The 17,330-nt window shown below is 37.6% G+C and overlaps 3 protein-coding genes and 1 long non-coding RNA gene across 17 annotated transcripts in view; 2 read left to right on the forward strand and 2 right to left on the reverse strand.

The window, feature by feature from the left end:
* The window catches only part of LOC144322590 (uncharacterized), a 70,999-nt gene extending 69,394 nt beyond the window's left edge, over positions 1-1,605 (reverse strand). The window contains exon 1 of the long non-coding RNA XR_013388207.1: positions 1,156-1,605. This is a non-coding gene — a long non-coding RNA (uncharacterized LOC144322590). The remainder of the gene's footprint in view (positions 1-1,155) is intronic.
* Positions 1-7,829, forward strand: part of FSD1L (fibronectin type III and SPRY domain containing 1 like) — a 72,666-nt gene extending 64,837 nt beyond the window's left edge. For 5 of the 10 annotated variants that reach the window (XM_077912776.1, XM_077912780.1, XM_077912781.1 and 2 more), the window contains 2 exons: positions 1,390-1,508; positions 5,568-7,481. In XM_077912776.1, coding sequence (XP_077768902.1) covers positions 1,390-1,508; positions 5,568-5,598 — 150 coding nt within the window. In that variant the 3' untranslated portion in view covers positions 5,599-7,481. The other 5 variants (XM_077912779.1, XM_077912782.1, XM_077912783.1 and 2 more) reach the window with 3 other exon arrangements.
* On the reverse strand, positions 6,287-15,846 carry LOC144322587 (uncharacterized). 4 transcript variants are annotated; one of them, XM_077912792.1, is made up of 4 exons: positions 15,711-15,846; positions 12,705-13,576; positions 12,553-12,617; positions 6,287-12,400 (listed from the first exon to the last, which is right to left on the reverse strand). In XM_077912792.1, exons 2-3 carry the CDS (start codon positions 13,166-13,168, stop codon positions 12,587-12,589), a joined length of 495 nt encoding a protein of 164 aa, XP_077768918.1. In that variant the 5' UTR covers positions 13,169-13,576; positions 15,711-15,846; the 3' UTR covers positions 6,287-12,400; positions 12,553-12,586. The 4 variants fall into 4 exon arrangements, 3 of the variants coding, with proteins under 3 accessions (XP_077768918.1, XP_077768917.1, XP_077768919.1); XM_077912791.1 differs by having other exon boundaries at positions 6,287-12,617; XM_077912793.1 differs by having other exon boundaries at positions 6,287-12,617; positions 15,745-15,843.
* FKTN (fukutin) overlaps positions 13,004-17,330 on the forward strand; it is a 74,863-nt gene continuing 70,536 nt past the window's right edge. The window contains exon 1 of one of the 2 annotated variants that reach the window (XM_077912785.1): positions 13,004-13,288. The gene's annotated coding sequence lies outside the window, so the exon portion shown is untranslated. The remainder of the gene's footprint in view (positions 13,289-17,330) is intronic. The other variant, XM_077912786.1, reaches the window with a different exon arrangement.

The raw sequence follows: 17,330 nt of genomic DNA on the forward strand, positions 1-17,330 counted from the left end.
AGTTTTAAGCTTTCTTTATGTATAATAGATATGAGTCCCTTAGCAAATAACTGTTTTGCAAATATTTTCTCCCAGTTTGGCTTTTCTCATTTTCTGAACATTTTGAAGAGAAGGTTTTCATTTTAATGAAGTCCTATTTATCCATTTTTTTTCTTTTATAGATCATGCTTTGCCTAACTCAAGGTTACAAAGATACTTTCTTTTGCATTCTTCCTAAAGTTTTACAGTTTTACGTTTTACATTTAGGCCTGCGATCCATTTTGAGTTATTTTTTTGTATATGGTACCAGGTCTGATTTTTTGCATATGGATTCCAAGTGTTCCAGTACCACTTTGAAAAAGACTAATCTTTCTTCATTGACTTGCCCTTGCACCTTTGTGCTCGATGTTCCAAGTAAATATGTTTGTTAATCACTTAAATAATTTACAAAAAAGTAATATAGTGATTTTATGATCACAGAGCTGCTTTTGTATGTTGGGAGTTATCATTACTGAACATGCTAGTTTTAAAAATTTGGATTGTTAATCATACAGCTATAAACTTCACATGTCAATAAATTCTTTGGTACAGTACTGTAGTCACTTAGTAAATATTGAACACTTTAGGATATAATTGAAGGTGGGAATACTTCAACAGTTTCTAGGTCCCTTGTCTCAAGCTATGTCTACTACAAACCAGGCACTTATGATAATTTAAATGATCCATTCTCACATATTTTAAATCTTTTGAGTCTGTTCCAAATCAGTTATTGTTCATCTTATTGAATGATACTTACTCTGTTTACAAGCAAAGCAGTTTCATCTTTCATGAACTTATTCACATTCATGATAATAGACTATGGCAATGTGGTATATGTGGATATTGCCATTTGCATTTTTCTCAGAAGTCCTTAAAGAATTGTAAAGAGTTCTTACTATTAACAAGTTAGGGAAAAAATAACGGATTTTACTGTTAACACAGGAACATTAGATTCCTATAGTCTCAGGCCACACCTCATTATCATAATCTAAAGAAATAATTGGGATAAGGAAATTGGCTCTTTTTGCACTTCTCTTATTGTGAAGTTTAGCATCATTAATAATAGCCAATATCTTTGGCTATTAATCCTAAAAAGTTAATCTCTAAATCTCTACAGCTCTTAGTTTCTTCTCTTACATGCACTTCCAGTGTGTTCTTCTACCGTAAAGACTCCCTCTCGCCTCTGTGGTTCTAAGACTCTTGAGTTAGCCTTTCCAACATCCCCTCAGTTCACATATGAAGGTTATCAGTTTGGAGCTTGTTCACTTGTTCACATAAGTGGCATTTTGCGTTTCAAATGGAACTTTAAGGATCACCTAAGTTCTAATTTGATTTGAAATCTAACTGAAGCTTTGTTTCACCTTTTCGTAGGTTTGGTGTGGTGGACTTTCTTTGAATACTGGGATGCAGGTGCCAAGTGCTGTGAGAACACTTCAGAAAAGTGAAAATGGCATGACGGGTTCAGCTAGCAGCCTCAACAATGTTACTCAGTAATGCTTACTCAGAATATGTTTACCCCCTTTTTGATTGGGTGGCCTTTTCTGTGCAGTTACTAATCCCAGAAATTTCTGAGTGGTGGAAATCAGGTTTGCTACACTCTGCTTTAAGGCCTGGAATGTATTAGCATTAAGCATCTAGTACAAAATACTCACAGGAACCTACTGTGCAGGATCATCAAGCAAGCAGATACCACACAAGAAACTGATGTTTTAAAGAGTAAATGGGAAGAAAGGCAGTGTTAAAATAGTTATATAAAACTCATTTTTTTGTGTGTTTCTTGGGTTACTTTGGCTCTTCTGATATGTTTAGTTACATATGGTAGCCCTAGGACCTGAGAGGAAAGCGTTAAATTTTGTTGTCTTTCCTCTATACTTTATCTCATCACACTGTTACTAGGTTCATACACTGAAGCTTTAAAAAAAAAAAAAAAAAAAAGGTCTTCTAAGGTTTTCTAAAAATTGAAATAATTGGTTCAGGATGCTAGAATGGCTTTCTTACAATGGTTTGTTTTTCTCCTTTTAAATAAGTTTGAGTTTTGCTAAATTATCCTCTTTTGTTTACTGACTAGATTGTGTGTCATTTTCTCTTTTCTGAATGTCGTGATATTTCTCTTATGGTTAAAACTCAAAATAGAGTGAATAGGAAGAGTTTCTAGACATAGTTGCTTAAAAATCACCAATACTAAAAAAATAAAAAATAAATAAAAAAATCACCAATACTTTAGTTTTTACCAGCTGCACTAACAGCGGCAAAGGGATATGCTTTGTATGTTGCCTTGTTTAAGTAGACTTCTTTTCACTCCATCATTTTGGATGATGGATAAAATTTTTAAAAGCTTTCTATTTTCTGATTTTGTTGTCTAATTCAATACTACCTTTAATAGTTATCTTGGTAAAATTCCCACTTGAATTTGATAATAATTGATAACTATACTGATTTTTAATATTTTAAGTAGGAATGAAATTTTATTAAAGTTATACATTAGGTAGAAAAACCTACACCATTTATGTTTCATCTCAGAAGGCTAGGTTATAAAGGAAGGTGCCTGAAACTATACTGAAGTCATTAATGTCTGGTTTTTAGTAAGATTTGGAAGGGTTTAAACAAATGTTTTGAAAAAAGGTCTACATATCTCTTTCACTTACTTGCCACATGAATTTTTCAAACATAACTATTCAGATGTTATTTTTCTTTTAATCCTTTTGCAACATTCGTTTATTTCCTAAAGGGGTATAATTCTTCCAAAAATTATCATAGACAAATCTTTCCCAAACTTAGGGAAAATGTGTTAAACATAAAACACATGGTTATTGAGCAGAACGTATCTATTATTTAAAGGTTGGTTAAAATTTGTTATACAAGTTCTTTGAGCCAAACTGAAAGTTGTGATTACAGTATTTAAGGATTCTTTGAGCATTTTGAGTGGTCTCTGGATTTTTACTTTCTCATGTTGACTTTCATTCTAATTTTAAGTATATTGTGCTAGCAAACTTCTCCCAAGAAGTGATTGTTGCTGCTTACAGCTGAGTTGTCTATTATAGAAAGGCCTGTTGAATAGGTATAGTGGATTCTCTCCTATTAAAGTTTACTGCTTACTGTTAGGATGTTTTGTTCATTGGTAAAACAAACCTAAATGAGAAAATTCCTTTGAACTGGCTATTATTTTTCTAGAAGACATTTATATCTTCTCTAGTGTCTCATGACATATTGGTACTTTTAAAGACCAATGCAGTTGGGAGAATGAAGTATGTCAATAGATATCCTTTTGATTCTCCAAACAAAGTAGAATTTTGGGTTTTGTTCTTCTTAAAGATCTTCAAAAAATTGTTTGGACGTTCTTTTCCTTACAATGGGGTTATTCTAGGAACTAAGGAAACAGGCAGTTAAAATTATCTTTCATAGAGTCAAATCTGAAAGCAGTGAGTGGAATGGCTTTCTGCGAACATTTACACGTGTATATTTTAGCAAAAATGACACACAAAATGCCAGATGTTCTTGTATAAAATTTTTTACTATTACGTCTTACATAATTGTGTCTTCTCTTTAATTCAGTGCCTTCTTCCTCTAAGCGTGCTCTTGCTCCATGCCCCATGCAGTGTCAACTGATATTTAAGCCAGAGACCATTATGTTATACTGGTTAGGGCCTTCTATTTGCAGGGGTGTGGAGAAGAGGAAATATTAATCAGGGGCTGGAGGAGTGCATATGATTCTTTCCTGTGCTCATGCCATCATTTGAAAACTTTCATATAAAATTTTCTAATATTCATTTGGAAAATTCATTTGAAGTAATAACAGTTATGACTTCATTATAAGAATCTGAGATTACCCTCTTACTGTGCTTCTTCTTAAAGGTCTCTATTAAGAACAAAATGTGTAGGGTTTTAAGTTTATATGTGTTAAACTGGAAAAGTTTGCCACCTTCATTTTCAAAATAGAAAATAATCAACTGTAGTGCCTATTTAAAAAGTCTCACATTAAGGTAACTAAATATATAACATTTTCATTTGAATTAAAAAATATTGAGCCTTTTTGCTTAATTCAATGCATTATGGGAAGGCAGTATACCCTTTCAGATGTTCTTTATTAGTTTATTTACTCTTTGTTGTGACAGGTCAAACATGATTGCTTTCTGTAAAAGAAATGCATGAGAGGTTGACGGTAATGGATGTATCATAGGTATAAAAAATTGTTTTATAAAAACATGCGTTCAGTATTGCATTTCTCTTTTAGCAGTTGAATCCCAAACCAGTTTTGGTAAACTGGATAAAGGAATGAAGGAATTGCCTTAAGCACTTTAGAATAAGAATTTTTTCACAATTGATTTTGATTATTTGGGCTTACCATGTCACATACATCTTTAACTTGGTAAATATGTATATATCAAGCATTTAATAACTGAGCGCACATAGCAATTTAATATACAGTAATTCTTTGAATGTTCCAGGTGTAGGTAAACAAATTGATAGTATTAGAAGTGTGCCTGTCTGTACATGGGTTTTATTGATGGCATCTGTAACATGTTGACAAACCCAGCCACTGTACAGCTAGACTTGGCCTACTTAGTTCTGCAAAGAGTAATTTTTTCCCATATTATCATCTAAAGAAACACATTGGCTTGGTTTTGTTTACTCATTTGTTGAATTAAAGTATAAACAGTATCATGTATAATTTGAATTTTTTGTAACTGATTCTTGGGTGGTACAAATAATAAAAGTAAATAATTTGTAATGAAAGTTTAATTAAGCTAACATACTCCATTTCATTACTTACCTAGAATGATTAGTTTTTCTCTGTACTTCTAAAATTATAGTTATTTTTTGTTTCTTTTGAAAACATGGAAAAAGTTGGAAAAGGATATACATGGAAGATGATTATTTCAGAGTATTAATTTTGGAAGAGGACACTGTAGACTTCTTAGTATAAAATATGGTGGATTCCAGGCTAAAAATACTAAGAAGTTTATTTTCAAATTATCGTAATTCTTATTTTTTTTATCGTAGTTCTTTTTTAAAAACCCCATATTTTTAAGATCAATGTCCATTCATCAGCTAATTCATGCAGCAGATATTTAAGTGTCTGTGATATGGGCAGCCATGCTTTGTATTTAGATTTCCACAATTAGTGAAGTTTGATTTATTGTGCATATAGTTTTACTACCTTTTTGAGTAGTGTGACAAAATTTGTATCTTAAAAACAATGTTTTGCTAATAAGTCAAATTTTAAAAAGTAAATTTGTTATAGTTTATAAAAAATTCAAATTAACTGCTTATAATATGGCTTACTTTTATATAGTCACATAAAATGGGTCTAGAAAACTTTCTTCCTTGATTTTATTTTAAACTGGATATATTCTCTTAGGGAAGTGTATAGTCAGCATACATTTACTCAATACCCAAGTAACCATAAAGTTATTTGCTATTTTTAACCAAAATGTACATTTCATAATGCTGGTACTGAAATGTTATACTAGATCATGAATGTTTCTTTAATCACTACAGAACGATTACCTCATGTTCAGTATAATTTTAGTTTTCTGTGTATTTTACAGTATTCACATTATCCAAATATTTGTGACCTGATATGCTTTGCTACCTGGAATATTTGATTAATGTAAATACAGCTTTTTGAGTAGTTTGGAGTTTAAATGGACTGTATTTGGTATATGATGCTTTTATTGAAAAGATATTGTTGGACTTGTCATATAAAGGTTAGTACTGGCTTATAAATAAATAATAGATTGCCATAGTACTTTTCTCCTCAGAGTACCCAATTATTAAATTAAAACAGTATTTGTTATTTCTGGGTCAATATAAGGTAATCACTTTTGATTCATAATCATTTGACCTATGTTTAAACATATTTTCTTATAATGATATCCATTCACTATAAGTTGGTCTTTGGGAATGGACATGTAAGGACTTCACAGTATGTAGGGCAGAAGGTGGGTGAATGTGTTTGCTTTGGCTTGGAGTTTTCATAAGTTTGGACTAGTTTTAAAATTAAGTCAAATTATGATTGGTAAAAGGCCTTTTTATTAGTACTGGAAATTTTTGGAGAGCCTAAGGGCTATAAGAACGCATATATATTTTTTAACATTTTCAATATCTCTAAGGTACCAAAGCACAGAGTCTAATTTACCATTTAAGGGAGACTCTTTAAAATCAAATTTATAACTAATTCATACTATAAGATATGTAATAGTTAAAGTTTTAGATCAATCTACATTAAAAACCACAATCTTTAAGATTTCTGGATATGATATAAAAAGTATTTTGGTTTCATTTCTTTTGAAGTAATTAATTTAAAATTAATCACCATAGTTCTACCATATACTAACTAGGCCTATGACCTCTACATAAATCATTTCTCATCTTTGGGCCTCCACTGCCTTACATAAAATAATTGTAACTTGTTTGTCTTTTCTCACATGTGTGAGAATTTGTGAGAAATAAAATGAAATGGAGTATGTGAAATTGCTTCAACACCATAAAATGCTATATAAATGTGTAAGGTATTATTTTCAGTTAATAATGGATTTAAGTGTTGGGATAGTTCCAGATGCTCTTTCATTTAATAAAGCATGTGCTTAAAGTGGTATGACCAGGACTTCAAAAAAAAAAAAAAACAAAAAACAAACAAACAAAAACAAACCTTCCTGATTAAAATGCCCTTTACATTCTTTATTTTCTGCATGACCTGTGGCCTTTTTGTGTTTTTCACATCAAGCTTATTACTCTATATATCAAGACTTTGTACAATTGTAAACGTCTCTCACAGCATTGGTGTGTCAGTGTAGAATAGTAGCATAAATAAATGATTTAAGCTATGTTTCCATTCAGGCATTTGCACTTTCAATTTATGACTGCTCAGTGCCACAATACAGAGTGAATTTAGCCCAAATAATTATTTCCAAACAACCAAATGATTCAGTAGTTTTTTGTCATGGGATAAATGATATTAGGTGTATGTGCCCACTTAACATTTGACAACTTTAGTTGCATTAACAAATATGAAGCATTTCAAAACTTTGCTAACCTGAGTATCATTTAGTATCTCTCCTAACATTTTGTTTTTGCTTTAAATTGGATTTATAGGTTATCTTGATCTATAGCTTATTTGTTATGTCTGTCATCTGGACATGGTTTTGCTATGCAGTTCTGATAATAAAAATTCTGATTCCTCAGGTTTAACCTTTAAGTTATGGAGAACATTAATGAACTACTTAAAGTGTACTCAGTTCTGCAAACTAGTGTTTTAATAAGCATATTGCCTCATTATCCTTGGAAACGAGACAAAGCCTTTTAAACTTTAACTAGAAACTTCTTAACTTTAAAATAGAGTATGCAAAGTGGAGTAACTTGTATGTTGAAATGATTGTATGTTCTGTATAGAATGACCAAGTTAAGTTCTTACAAAAGCACCTGGAATATCTCATCTAAAAATTAAACATTTTTCTGCTTTCTTTTGCTTCAGTGCTTGCATTTTTACCAACTTTCATTAACTATCTACAATGTGCTGTTGGGAATGAGAAGATAAAAAAGCCCCCACAAGCTTATATTTTAGAGCAGTGCTGTTCAACAGAATTTTATGCAGTGATGGGAAGTTCAATATTCGTGCTGTCCAACATGGTAGCCAGGAGCCACAGGCAGCTCTCGAGCACTGTAAATATGACTAGTTCAGCTAAGAAACTGAATTTTTTATTGTAATTCATTTAAATGTAAAGAGCCACATCTTACTACTCCCTACAGTTTTGTACAGTGCAGCTATAAATGAAAGATGAAACATGCTATAATATAAATCCAGGACTTAGTTTCTGTCTTTGAAGCTTGTCACATCTTGGGTTACATTTTGGCAGATTGTAGCTAAAAGAGTCAGAACCAGAATCTAAGCCTTTTTAAAATGTGTTTCCTAACTTGAAATTGGTTTAGGAGAAAAAAGAAAACCAATCAATGACTAAATGAGACCAGAGCTCTGAACTATGGTTATTTTCACCAAAAGAAGAATGAAGGGAGACTGGATCCTCTTGAGTCATAGGGAGAGAAGTGTGACATAGATACTGAGAAACCAGTACCCTCCTATAGAAGATGAAGTGGAGAACAGTTTAGCAATATTAAATACACATACCTTTGAACAGCTAATTCCATTTATTGGTATTTGTCATACATACAAATAAGCCAGTACTCATTATAGCTTTACAAGAGCAAAATACAAGCAACCTGTCAATTGAAGAAAAGATAGGCTACCAGAATTCCAAAGACTCCCCTTTTCTAACTTGCTGCACTAATAAGATAACATTGTTACATACTTTTCTAGATATAATCTGCATGCCCTTTCCCAATAAATTTTAAAAATATGTAGACTATCATGGGGGTTGGTTTCCTCAATTAGAGTCCTTTCCATGAATATCAGTCCTTCTGTGCCTGTCTGAATCTCTGTGGGATAAGAACTCGGAAATCGAGTGCACTCTACTTCTGTCCCAAGTGTTTCCCTTACTAAACCGTATTTTACATTTACACTGCATGGGATTAGTAGTATGTTTATGCCCCTTTTGCACAAGGTCACCACAATGATTAGAATATGGTGCTTCCAAGTAACCCTACACACCTGTTCCAGAATATGCTACTAATGGAAGGGTACTCATGATATGAAATGGAAAGAGCAAGTCTAACAGTATGTATGGTGTGACACATGGGGGTATATGCGCACCTAGACTTGGGCAAGAGGGATCCCTGCCCTGATCCTCATACTGGCTGTGCCTCTTCACGGAATGAAGAAGAACCCAAAGGATTGCACCCACTTGGAAATTCATGCTCCCCTATCCACTATGCATCAGACAGCCAGAACCCCATAATTCCCTGCCTGACCAGCCCAAAGCTTGATTCCAGAACAGATGCAGGCCTCTTTGTGAAATCATCCTGAAGACAGACTGTGCTACAGTCACACACACCTTAACACTTAAAGGAGTGGCAGTTCGTGATGGATGGGGCTTAGATATCAGACTGGGGTGTCCACGTGCATGCATACCAGGACTCTTGTGGTAAGCTGAAACTAGAAATAAAAGGAGACAGACCAGGGCCTTGTGAGGACAGGCCGACCTAGCTGTGCTCACACTTTACAGTATATGTCTGAGAATTCCAAATTTGATCCTAAATTTCTGTTTTTGAGAAGGAATATTTGCCAAGGTAGAGGATACATACTTATTTGATGGTTCTTTACTTAGTACTTAAAATATGTCAGTTAGACTCCATTTGTACTCTTGCCCCAGGACCCAGAATGTTAGGGTGGGCCAAGATGTAATCCCATAGCAGAGTAATGTTTTTAAAAGACTTTTAAAAATATTTATTAGTGTATTTGACAGGGAGAGCAAGCACAAACAGGAGCAGCAGGCAGAGGGAGAGGGAGAAGCCGGCTTCCCACTGAGCAAAGAGCTCGATGCAGTGCTTGATCCCAGGACCCTGGGATCATGACTTGAGCTAAAAGCAGATGCTTAACCAACTGAACCACCCAAGTGCCCCTAAAATATTTTTTTTAAGATTTTTTTTTTTCATTAATTAGAGCACGAGTGAGGAGAGGTAGAGCAGACAAGCTGACTCCCAGTGAATAGGGAGGCAGATGTGGGACTTGATCCCAGGACCCCAAGATCATGATCTGAGCTAAAAGCAAATGCTCAACTGACTGAGCTCCCAGGCACTCCTACCTACATCTGTAATTTTTAAAAGATCTTTGGGGTGCCTGAGTGGCTCAGTTAAGCGTCCAACTCTTGATTTCAGCTCCAGTCATGATCTCAGGGTCATGGAATTGAGCCCCAAGTTGAGCTCTGAGTTCAGGGAGTCAGCTTGAGATTCTCTTCCCCAACCCCCCTCACGTGCACATGTGCACTCTCTTTAAATCTTTTAATAAAAAGATACATCTTTGCCTATAATAAAGACTGCTTTTACCCATTCTTGTACCCTTTGTCCAACTGGATTGGCTGACCAAGTTAAAGCATACTGACTGGGCTTCTCTGGTATGCTAGAGAAGTACTGCTTCCACCAGTTGAGTTGTGTTTACATCCTGTTAGCTGTTTGTTCCCAAACTTGTTTACGCTAGTGTCAGTCATTTTAATTATAGAATTTAAATATGACCTAAACCAATGATACACGAATATGAAAAATTCTAAGTTGAGGGAAACCTTAAAGATAGCTAAAAAATAAGTCACTGACAAGACAGTCGTGTCCAAGATAATTGTAAATGATAGGGGAGGACTGCAAAAACAAAATCTCAAAAATATAGGCTCTCTGACTTGATTGCTTCACTTGTTTAAGTTCTTGGTCCACTTAAAAAAAATAAAGTAGGAATAGTAGATGATGCATTGTGCTTTTAGTTTATGTGGGAGAAACAGAAGCTCCAATCAGTTGATGTGTATTTTAAAAGATCTTCGCTCAAAAGATTGCCAATGTAATCCTCACTTTAACTGCTGTTTTTTGTTTTTTAGGTCTATATGGAAAAAGATTTGTTATGTATTTGAAAAGTATTTACTTCTAAGAACCTGATGATAATTTTTCCCTTTTCTTGTTCATTTTTATGATCGCTTTCAAATATACAGAGGGAGAGGCTATTAATGAGCACTTTATGCTCATCACAGATTTATCAGTTACTAAAATTTTGCCATGTCTGTATCATCTTTTAAAAAGCTTTTTAAAATTTCGCCTATAAGCATTGCAGTATGTGTCGATGATGACTTAGTCTTTTAAACACAGCCACATTGTGTTAACATTCTTAGCAAAATTAACAGCACTTCCTTAATATAATCTAATGGCTCTGTTCATATAAAAATTTTGTCTCAAAATTTATTTTTTTTTAAGAGTGAGGGCATGCATTCAGAGGCAGAGGGAAAGGATCTCAAGCAGACTCTACACTAAACAGGGAGCCTGATACAGGCTCAGTCCCACAATGCTAAGATCATCACCTGAGCCTAAATCAAGAGTCTCACGCTCATCCAACTGAGCCACCCAGGTGCCCCTCAAAATGTCTTTTTATGGTTGTTTTCTTCAAATCAGGATACAGGCAAGGTCTACACACTGCCTTTGGTTTTAGGTCTCTGATTTTGTGGTAGTTCTCTCCCTCCCTCCTCTTTAAATTCCATTGATATACTGGGGCCTTTACCTCTTAGAATATCATACATTCTGAATTTGGCTGATTGCTTCTGTACATACCCTTTGTTAAATCTAGAGTTTTGATTAAATAAGTGCAGGTTCAATTTTTAGGCAAGAATCCTTCGCAAGTGGTGGTGTGTACTTTCTGCTGCATCACATCATGGCATACAGAGTGTCTCACCCCAGATCAATCATAAGATTGATCAGCGGGGTGGGTTCAGGTGGTGTCAGCCTAATCCACTTATTAATAAGTTCCCCATCAAAAAAATAATATAAAGTTAAAAAGTTCCTCATCAATATTTCACCTAAATTTTAACATCTATTGATAAATGTTGTTCCATATTTCATCAGGAGTAGCAAAATGGTAATTGTTCTTTAATTCATTTATTAGCTAGAATTCTAATTAGCATGTTGGCTAACAGTTCATGCAAGAAAGGATAAATGCTTGATGTTTTTCCTTCATCAAGTTTTACAATAGAGATTTGGTGCCCTGGCAATCTTCAGTTATGACTAGTGTGCTTCTCATTTTTAAGAAATTATAAAATCAAGAATTTTTATCTGTAGTGTTTCAATCAATAAGTTACTCATTTTGATGCTCACATTTTCCCATCTTTGGTCTGCCAAGTTAGCACTCGTGTCCAGTGATCCCTTTAACCTTCCTTTGGGTGTTCTCTTTTTTATGAATCTACCAACTACTAGTTCTAAGTATACAGAACTAGTTTTTTTTTTTTTTTTTTTTAACAGAACTAGTTCTTAAGTAATAAGAGGACTTGGACAAAATAAGTTTGTATGTACACGGAAAATTTCTAAAAGGAAAAATAAACTGGTATTATAGGAAATGCGGGGGGGTAAAAAAGAAAAAAAAAACCATTATATGATGTTCCAAAAAACAGAGTTTAGAAAACTCAGATATATAAAAGTATTTTCAGTTTTTACGATGGACTGATAATAGTAATCTTTGTATAAACAAAATTTACAGTATTTAGTGCTTTATACAAAATTGACGTCAAAATCGATACATATCTGATTCTTACCAATCCTTTGGATTTCACTGTGAAGTTAAGAAAACCAGGGCCGGGGGCAGCCCGGGCGGCTCAGCGGCTTAGCGCCGCCCTCAGCCCAGGGCGTGACCCCGGGGTCCCGGGATCGAGTCCCGCGTCGGGCTCCCTGCACGGAGCCTGCTTCTCCCTCTGCCTGTGTCTCCGCCTCTCTCTGCCCGCCTCCTTCTCTCTTTCTCTGTGCGTGTCTCATGAGTAAATAAATAAAATATTAAAAGAAAAAAGAAGACCAGAGCCGGGACTGTATGCGTGTGTACTTCCCCCTGGAGCTTGGATGTCCTGCATCTCCACCTCCTGAGCAAGAACAGACTATTTCCCACTCACTACATCCCCGTCTCACCTGATGGATGGTCCCCAGACCAGAATTCAGGGAGTTACTCTGAATCCCTTTGCATAGCACACGCGCTATAAAACAAACAAAAAAAACACCACCTCCTCGTTTTATCTGAAATCCGCATCTTTAGCATCCTACACTGTACCTGGCAAGCTCACACTCTTAGCAGCACAGCTCGGCTGGGGCCTCTGCGGTCCTTGCTGCAGCTCCAGGCCTCAGGTCGCCTCAGCGTGCCGAGCGATGAGATGGCAACAGGCAGGAGAGCTTCAGGGATCGGGGAGGCCGCGGCCGGAGCCGCGGACGCGCCGACGCCCGGGGCAGTGCCGCGCGGTGGTCTCCGACGACGACCGGAGCAGCCACGGCCCTGCGCTTGACGGCACCTTTTGCAGCGGTTGCTGGGAACGCCGTAAAGCGGAGTTGCCGCCGCTGTTGGGTGAGGTAAGGTGTGGGAGACGCCGCGGGGCCGCGGGGGGGCGGGGGGTGCGCCTTCAGACGTCATCGCTGGCCGGTCGGATGCGCTCCCCGTGCATCCCCAGCATTCCGGGCACCTGCTTCCCCGCAGCGGCCGGGGCGGGACAGCCCCGCCCACGCCCCTGAGCGGGTCCGCGGGGAAGAGCCGCATCCGGGGACAGGCGCGGTTTGGGGGGGCGACCGAGACCCTCGTAGGACTTTGCTCGGGGTGGCGACGTTGGAGCAGGGTCGTGAGAGCCGTGTCGGGATTGGCGGGAGCACCGCGCTGGGGGTGAGTGGCGGCGAGCGCGGCGGGCCGTGGGGCGGCGGGTGCGGGGGCGCGGACGCACGGAGAGCCGCCGGCCTGGGGCAGCCCCGCGGGCGGGTAGGGCCGTGGCGGGAGGGGCGGGGGGGGCGGGGACCTCGACGCCTCCCGCAGCGCGGCCGCTTCCTCGGGCGGTGGGAGGGAGGGACGACTCCGTTAACCATCTCTCTCTCATCTTGATGCTTTCCCGGTGGGCTCAACGGGAGCCTAGGAGTGGGGAGCAGCCTTCTCTTCTGACATGGGAGAGGGAGAGAGCTGATGGAGAATAAAATTGTTAATCTCGAATTTGCTGGATTTGAGGCGTAGGAAGTAGACTTGGAAATACAGGCAGATGGAGTGCGTACATTGGGAACTTAAATAGTAAGTTGTCTCTCAGAGGGTGGTAGTTAAAGATCTTGAAATAAATTTGCTTTGAGGAATAGACTTTTTTTTTTTTAAGATTTACTTATTTATTTATTTATGAGAGACACACAGAAAGAGAGGCAGAGACACAGGCAGAGGGAGAAGCAGGCTCCATGCAGGGAGCCCGACGTGGGATTCGATCCCGGGTCTCCAGGATCGCGCCCTGGGCCAAAGGCAGGTGCCAAACCGCTGAGCCACCGAGGGATCCCCCGAAGGGTAGATTTTTAGAGTGACTAGAGGATGTGCCCATGGGTGGGAGGCTGGAGAAATGATTGAAGGAGACGTCTGGCCCTGAGCGGTGAGCAAGATCTCTTAAAAGATTACATGTAGTCACTCATAGTAGATTGTTGAGGCCAACATTGTTATCATAATAATGTAATGGCATTTGCAGCAGATACTAAACACCCGTTTCTAGGAACCCTGGCGGAAAATAATTCAAATAAATGTAATTTTTCTCTGCCTTTCTAATTGCTCAGAAATAATAACATTTACATGTTTGTTCAACAGGTATAGATGTGTTTCAGGCACTGCTAGGTGCTAAGATGAACAAGGTAGATATTGTTCTGATTATTGCTGCATCTAAGGGCCTTAGCTTCTAGGTCAGTGCTTTTCAAATTTATTTGTTTTTTTTTTTTTTTATTGGGAGTTCAATTTGCCAACATACAGCATAACACCCAGTGCTCATCCCCTCAGTGCCCCCCTCAGTGCCCGTCACCCAGTCACCCCAACCCCCCGCCCACCTCCCCTTGTTCGTTTCCCAGAGTTAGGGGAATTTTAACATACATAGGAAATCACCTGAGGATTTTGTTAAAGTGCGGATTCTAAATCAGTAGGTCTATAGTAGAGTCGTTGTGTTATTTTTTTGACAAACTAATGGCGATGCTGATATTGCTGGTCTCAGGACCATCCTTTTAAGTAGCAATGATCTAGATCCTGTCTAGCAAATGTGGCAGCTATTAAACCACTACTACCCATCATCTGTTTTTATTAATAATTTCAATGCCTTTATGAAAATCAGGTATGATCATTATAACAATATTGGGACAGTACAGAACAGTACAGTATAAAGAACAGTGTAAAAAATCATTCCACTTTCCCCACCTAGATATTATTGATATTTTGGTGAATATCCATCCAGGTTTTATATGTGTACATGTGTTCATACTTTATATATTGTCTTAATATTTGATACATTTTGAGCCCTGTGTTTTATTCTGTTAGCCATATAGTTTTACTAAGTACAGTACCCAAGCATCAACCAAGCAGTTAAGAACTTGCATTCTTGAGGGGAAGACTGCTCAGTTAAAAATACTGTGGTTTAATACCATTCTGTTACTCAAAAAATAGGAAGATATTAACATAATCAAAGCTTATAACATGTGTGAGCTGTAGTAAATGAGTATTTTTAAATTGATTCAGAGGGACGCCTCAGTGGCTTAGCGGTTTGGTGTCTGCCTTCAGCCCCGGGGCGTGATCCTGGAGTCTTAGGATCCAGTCCCACATCCGGCTCCCTGCCTGGTGTCTGCCTTTCTCTCTGCCTGTGTCTCTGCCTCTCTCTCTCTCTGCGTCTCTCATGAATAAATAAATTTAAAAAATTTGATTCAGACTTTTTGAAGTTTTTTAAAAAAATTTAAAAAATATTTGAAAGTCAATTGATGTTCACATAGGATAAATAGAAAAAAATACCTTCACTCCACCCAACCCAAAGACAAACAGTGTTCTTACCGTGGAGTGTATGCTAACTAAGGTAGCTCTTAAATGACCTCAAAGAATAGCTTATATAATTAATGTTTGGATCAAAAGAAATCCTTGGTTCATCAAGTTTCTGCTGCTTTCAAAATAACCATAATCTTCTGTGGTTATACATACCCTATAGTCTTGTGACAGGGAACTGCTAGCAGCTTGCCCAGTGTCTAGTGCAGAGGACTCAGCAATATTTGTGAAGTTAATGAAGGAATGAGTGAATGAAGTAGCAAACCCAGCCCACCTGTGTGACATAAACTCTGGCTATCACTCTTCACCTGCAGATGCTTGCATTCACAGCTCATCTCAAATTCTTTTGTACTCTTCTAGCCACACAGAGCTCTTCTATAAAAAGTTGCTTTTTAAGTCTGTGTGCTTAAATTCTGTGAAAGAATTTGGAATTCGGAATACCGTGGGATAAAGAAAGATGCATAATAGCCTCTTGTCTCAAGGAACTGTAATTTAAGACTAACTGCAAAAATAGTACAGATGTACAGTGCTGTGGGAATATAAGGGAGGGAGACTTTAATTGTGTGAGAGTGGAGGGAATTATTAGTAGACCTTTAAAATGGCTTATTAATTATTGCTAGCATTACTGTATACTCTGTTCTAGGTGCTATTCAGTGCTTTACATGCATTAATTTGTTCAGTCCTCAGAACAGCCTTGTGAGTCAAGTACAATTTATAAATCCACTTTAAAGATGGGGGCATAGAGACATTAAGTAACCTGGCCAAAGTCCTACGAGTTGCAAGTGGCAGAGCAGGATTTGAAGACAGCAGTCTGTTTTCAGTACTCTTAACTACTTGATAGGCAGCAAGAGGGGCAGGGAGGTGGGGGGAGAAAGCATTGTAGATAGAAGGAATAGCATAAGCTAAGGCACCTAGGTGAGACAGTACTGTATCAGTGGATTTACATAAAAGAATAGTACAATGGGGATCCCTGGGTCGCTCAGCGGTTTGGCGCCTGCCTCCGGCCCAGGTAGTGATCCTGGAGTCCTGGGATCCAGTTCCACGTCGGGCTCTCTGCATGGAGCCTGCTTCTCCCTCTGTCTACATCTCCGCCTCTCTCTCTATGTGTGTCTCTGATGAATAAGTAAAATCTTAAAAAAAAAAAATAGTATGAAATAAGCCATAGAAGGTCTTAATGTAGAGAAAGTGATACAAAGAGGTACACTTGATATAAATTTGACTTTGACCCCTAAGTTGGGTATTTTGAGGAAATATTTGGAATGGAGTACCGTGGGATATTCTACTACCAGTTGGTAGTAGGATATTCATGTAGGAGGCTTTCTCTCTAGGCAGAGGTAATAAGACCTTTAAATTAGGTTAATTATACTGCAAATGGAAGAGAAATGGCAGCTTTTAGAGGCACTGAGAAGAATATACACAGTTTGACTCATTAGATATAGAGTTAGAACCACAAAACTATTTTGTTTTGAATATAAAAGATGGAGAATATAGGTATACTATTAACGGAATATAATGGTCAAGTCATGGAAGAAATCTAGGGTGAAGGCAGACCATGATTTGTTTAGATGCTAATGGAATGTTCAAGAAGACATATCTAGCAGTCAGCTGGAATATTTGTAAGTAGTACTAAGCCAATAGCTTATGGCAAGTGTATCTAATAAAATGATTAAGAGCAAGAGAATGTAAAGAGAACTTCATCTAGATTTTATAGCCAGCAGACAATTCTAGGCAATTGGACAATACAACTTCCTTTACCCTTTTACTTTGCCCTTGTAATATCAGTCCCCTCCTGTCCTCACTTCGTTTCTTAGCTAGACTTTCTTGTCTGGGTCTGTCATTTCTGACACTTTGCAGGACCTCATCATTCCATAGTTATTCAGAAAGGAGTCACTAC

The sequence above is a fragment of the Canis aureus genome, chromosome 10 (assembly GCF_053574225.1).
Source record: "Canis aureus isolate CA01 chromosome 10, VMU_Caureus_v.1.0, whole genome shotgun sequence".
Taxonomy (NCBI): domain Eukaryota; kingdom Metazoa; phylum Chordata; class Mammalia; order Carnivora; family Canidae; genus Canis; species Canis aureus.

Bases quoted from the DNA above. Each gene is read 5' to 3' on its own strand.
- LOC144322587 (XM_077912792.1), bottom strand. From the start codon at position 13,168: ATGCGGCTCTTCCCCGCGGACCCGCTCAGGGGCGTGGGCGGGGCTGTC. The intron at 12,618-12,704 runs GTGAGCTTGCCA...TTTGTTTTATAG, and splicing joins CGAGCTGTGCTGCTAAGAGT to CGCGTGTGCTATGCAAAGGG.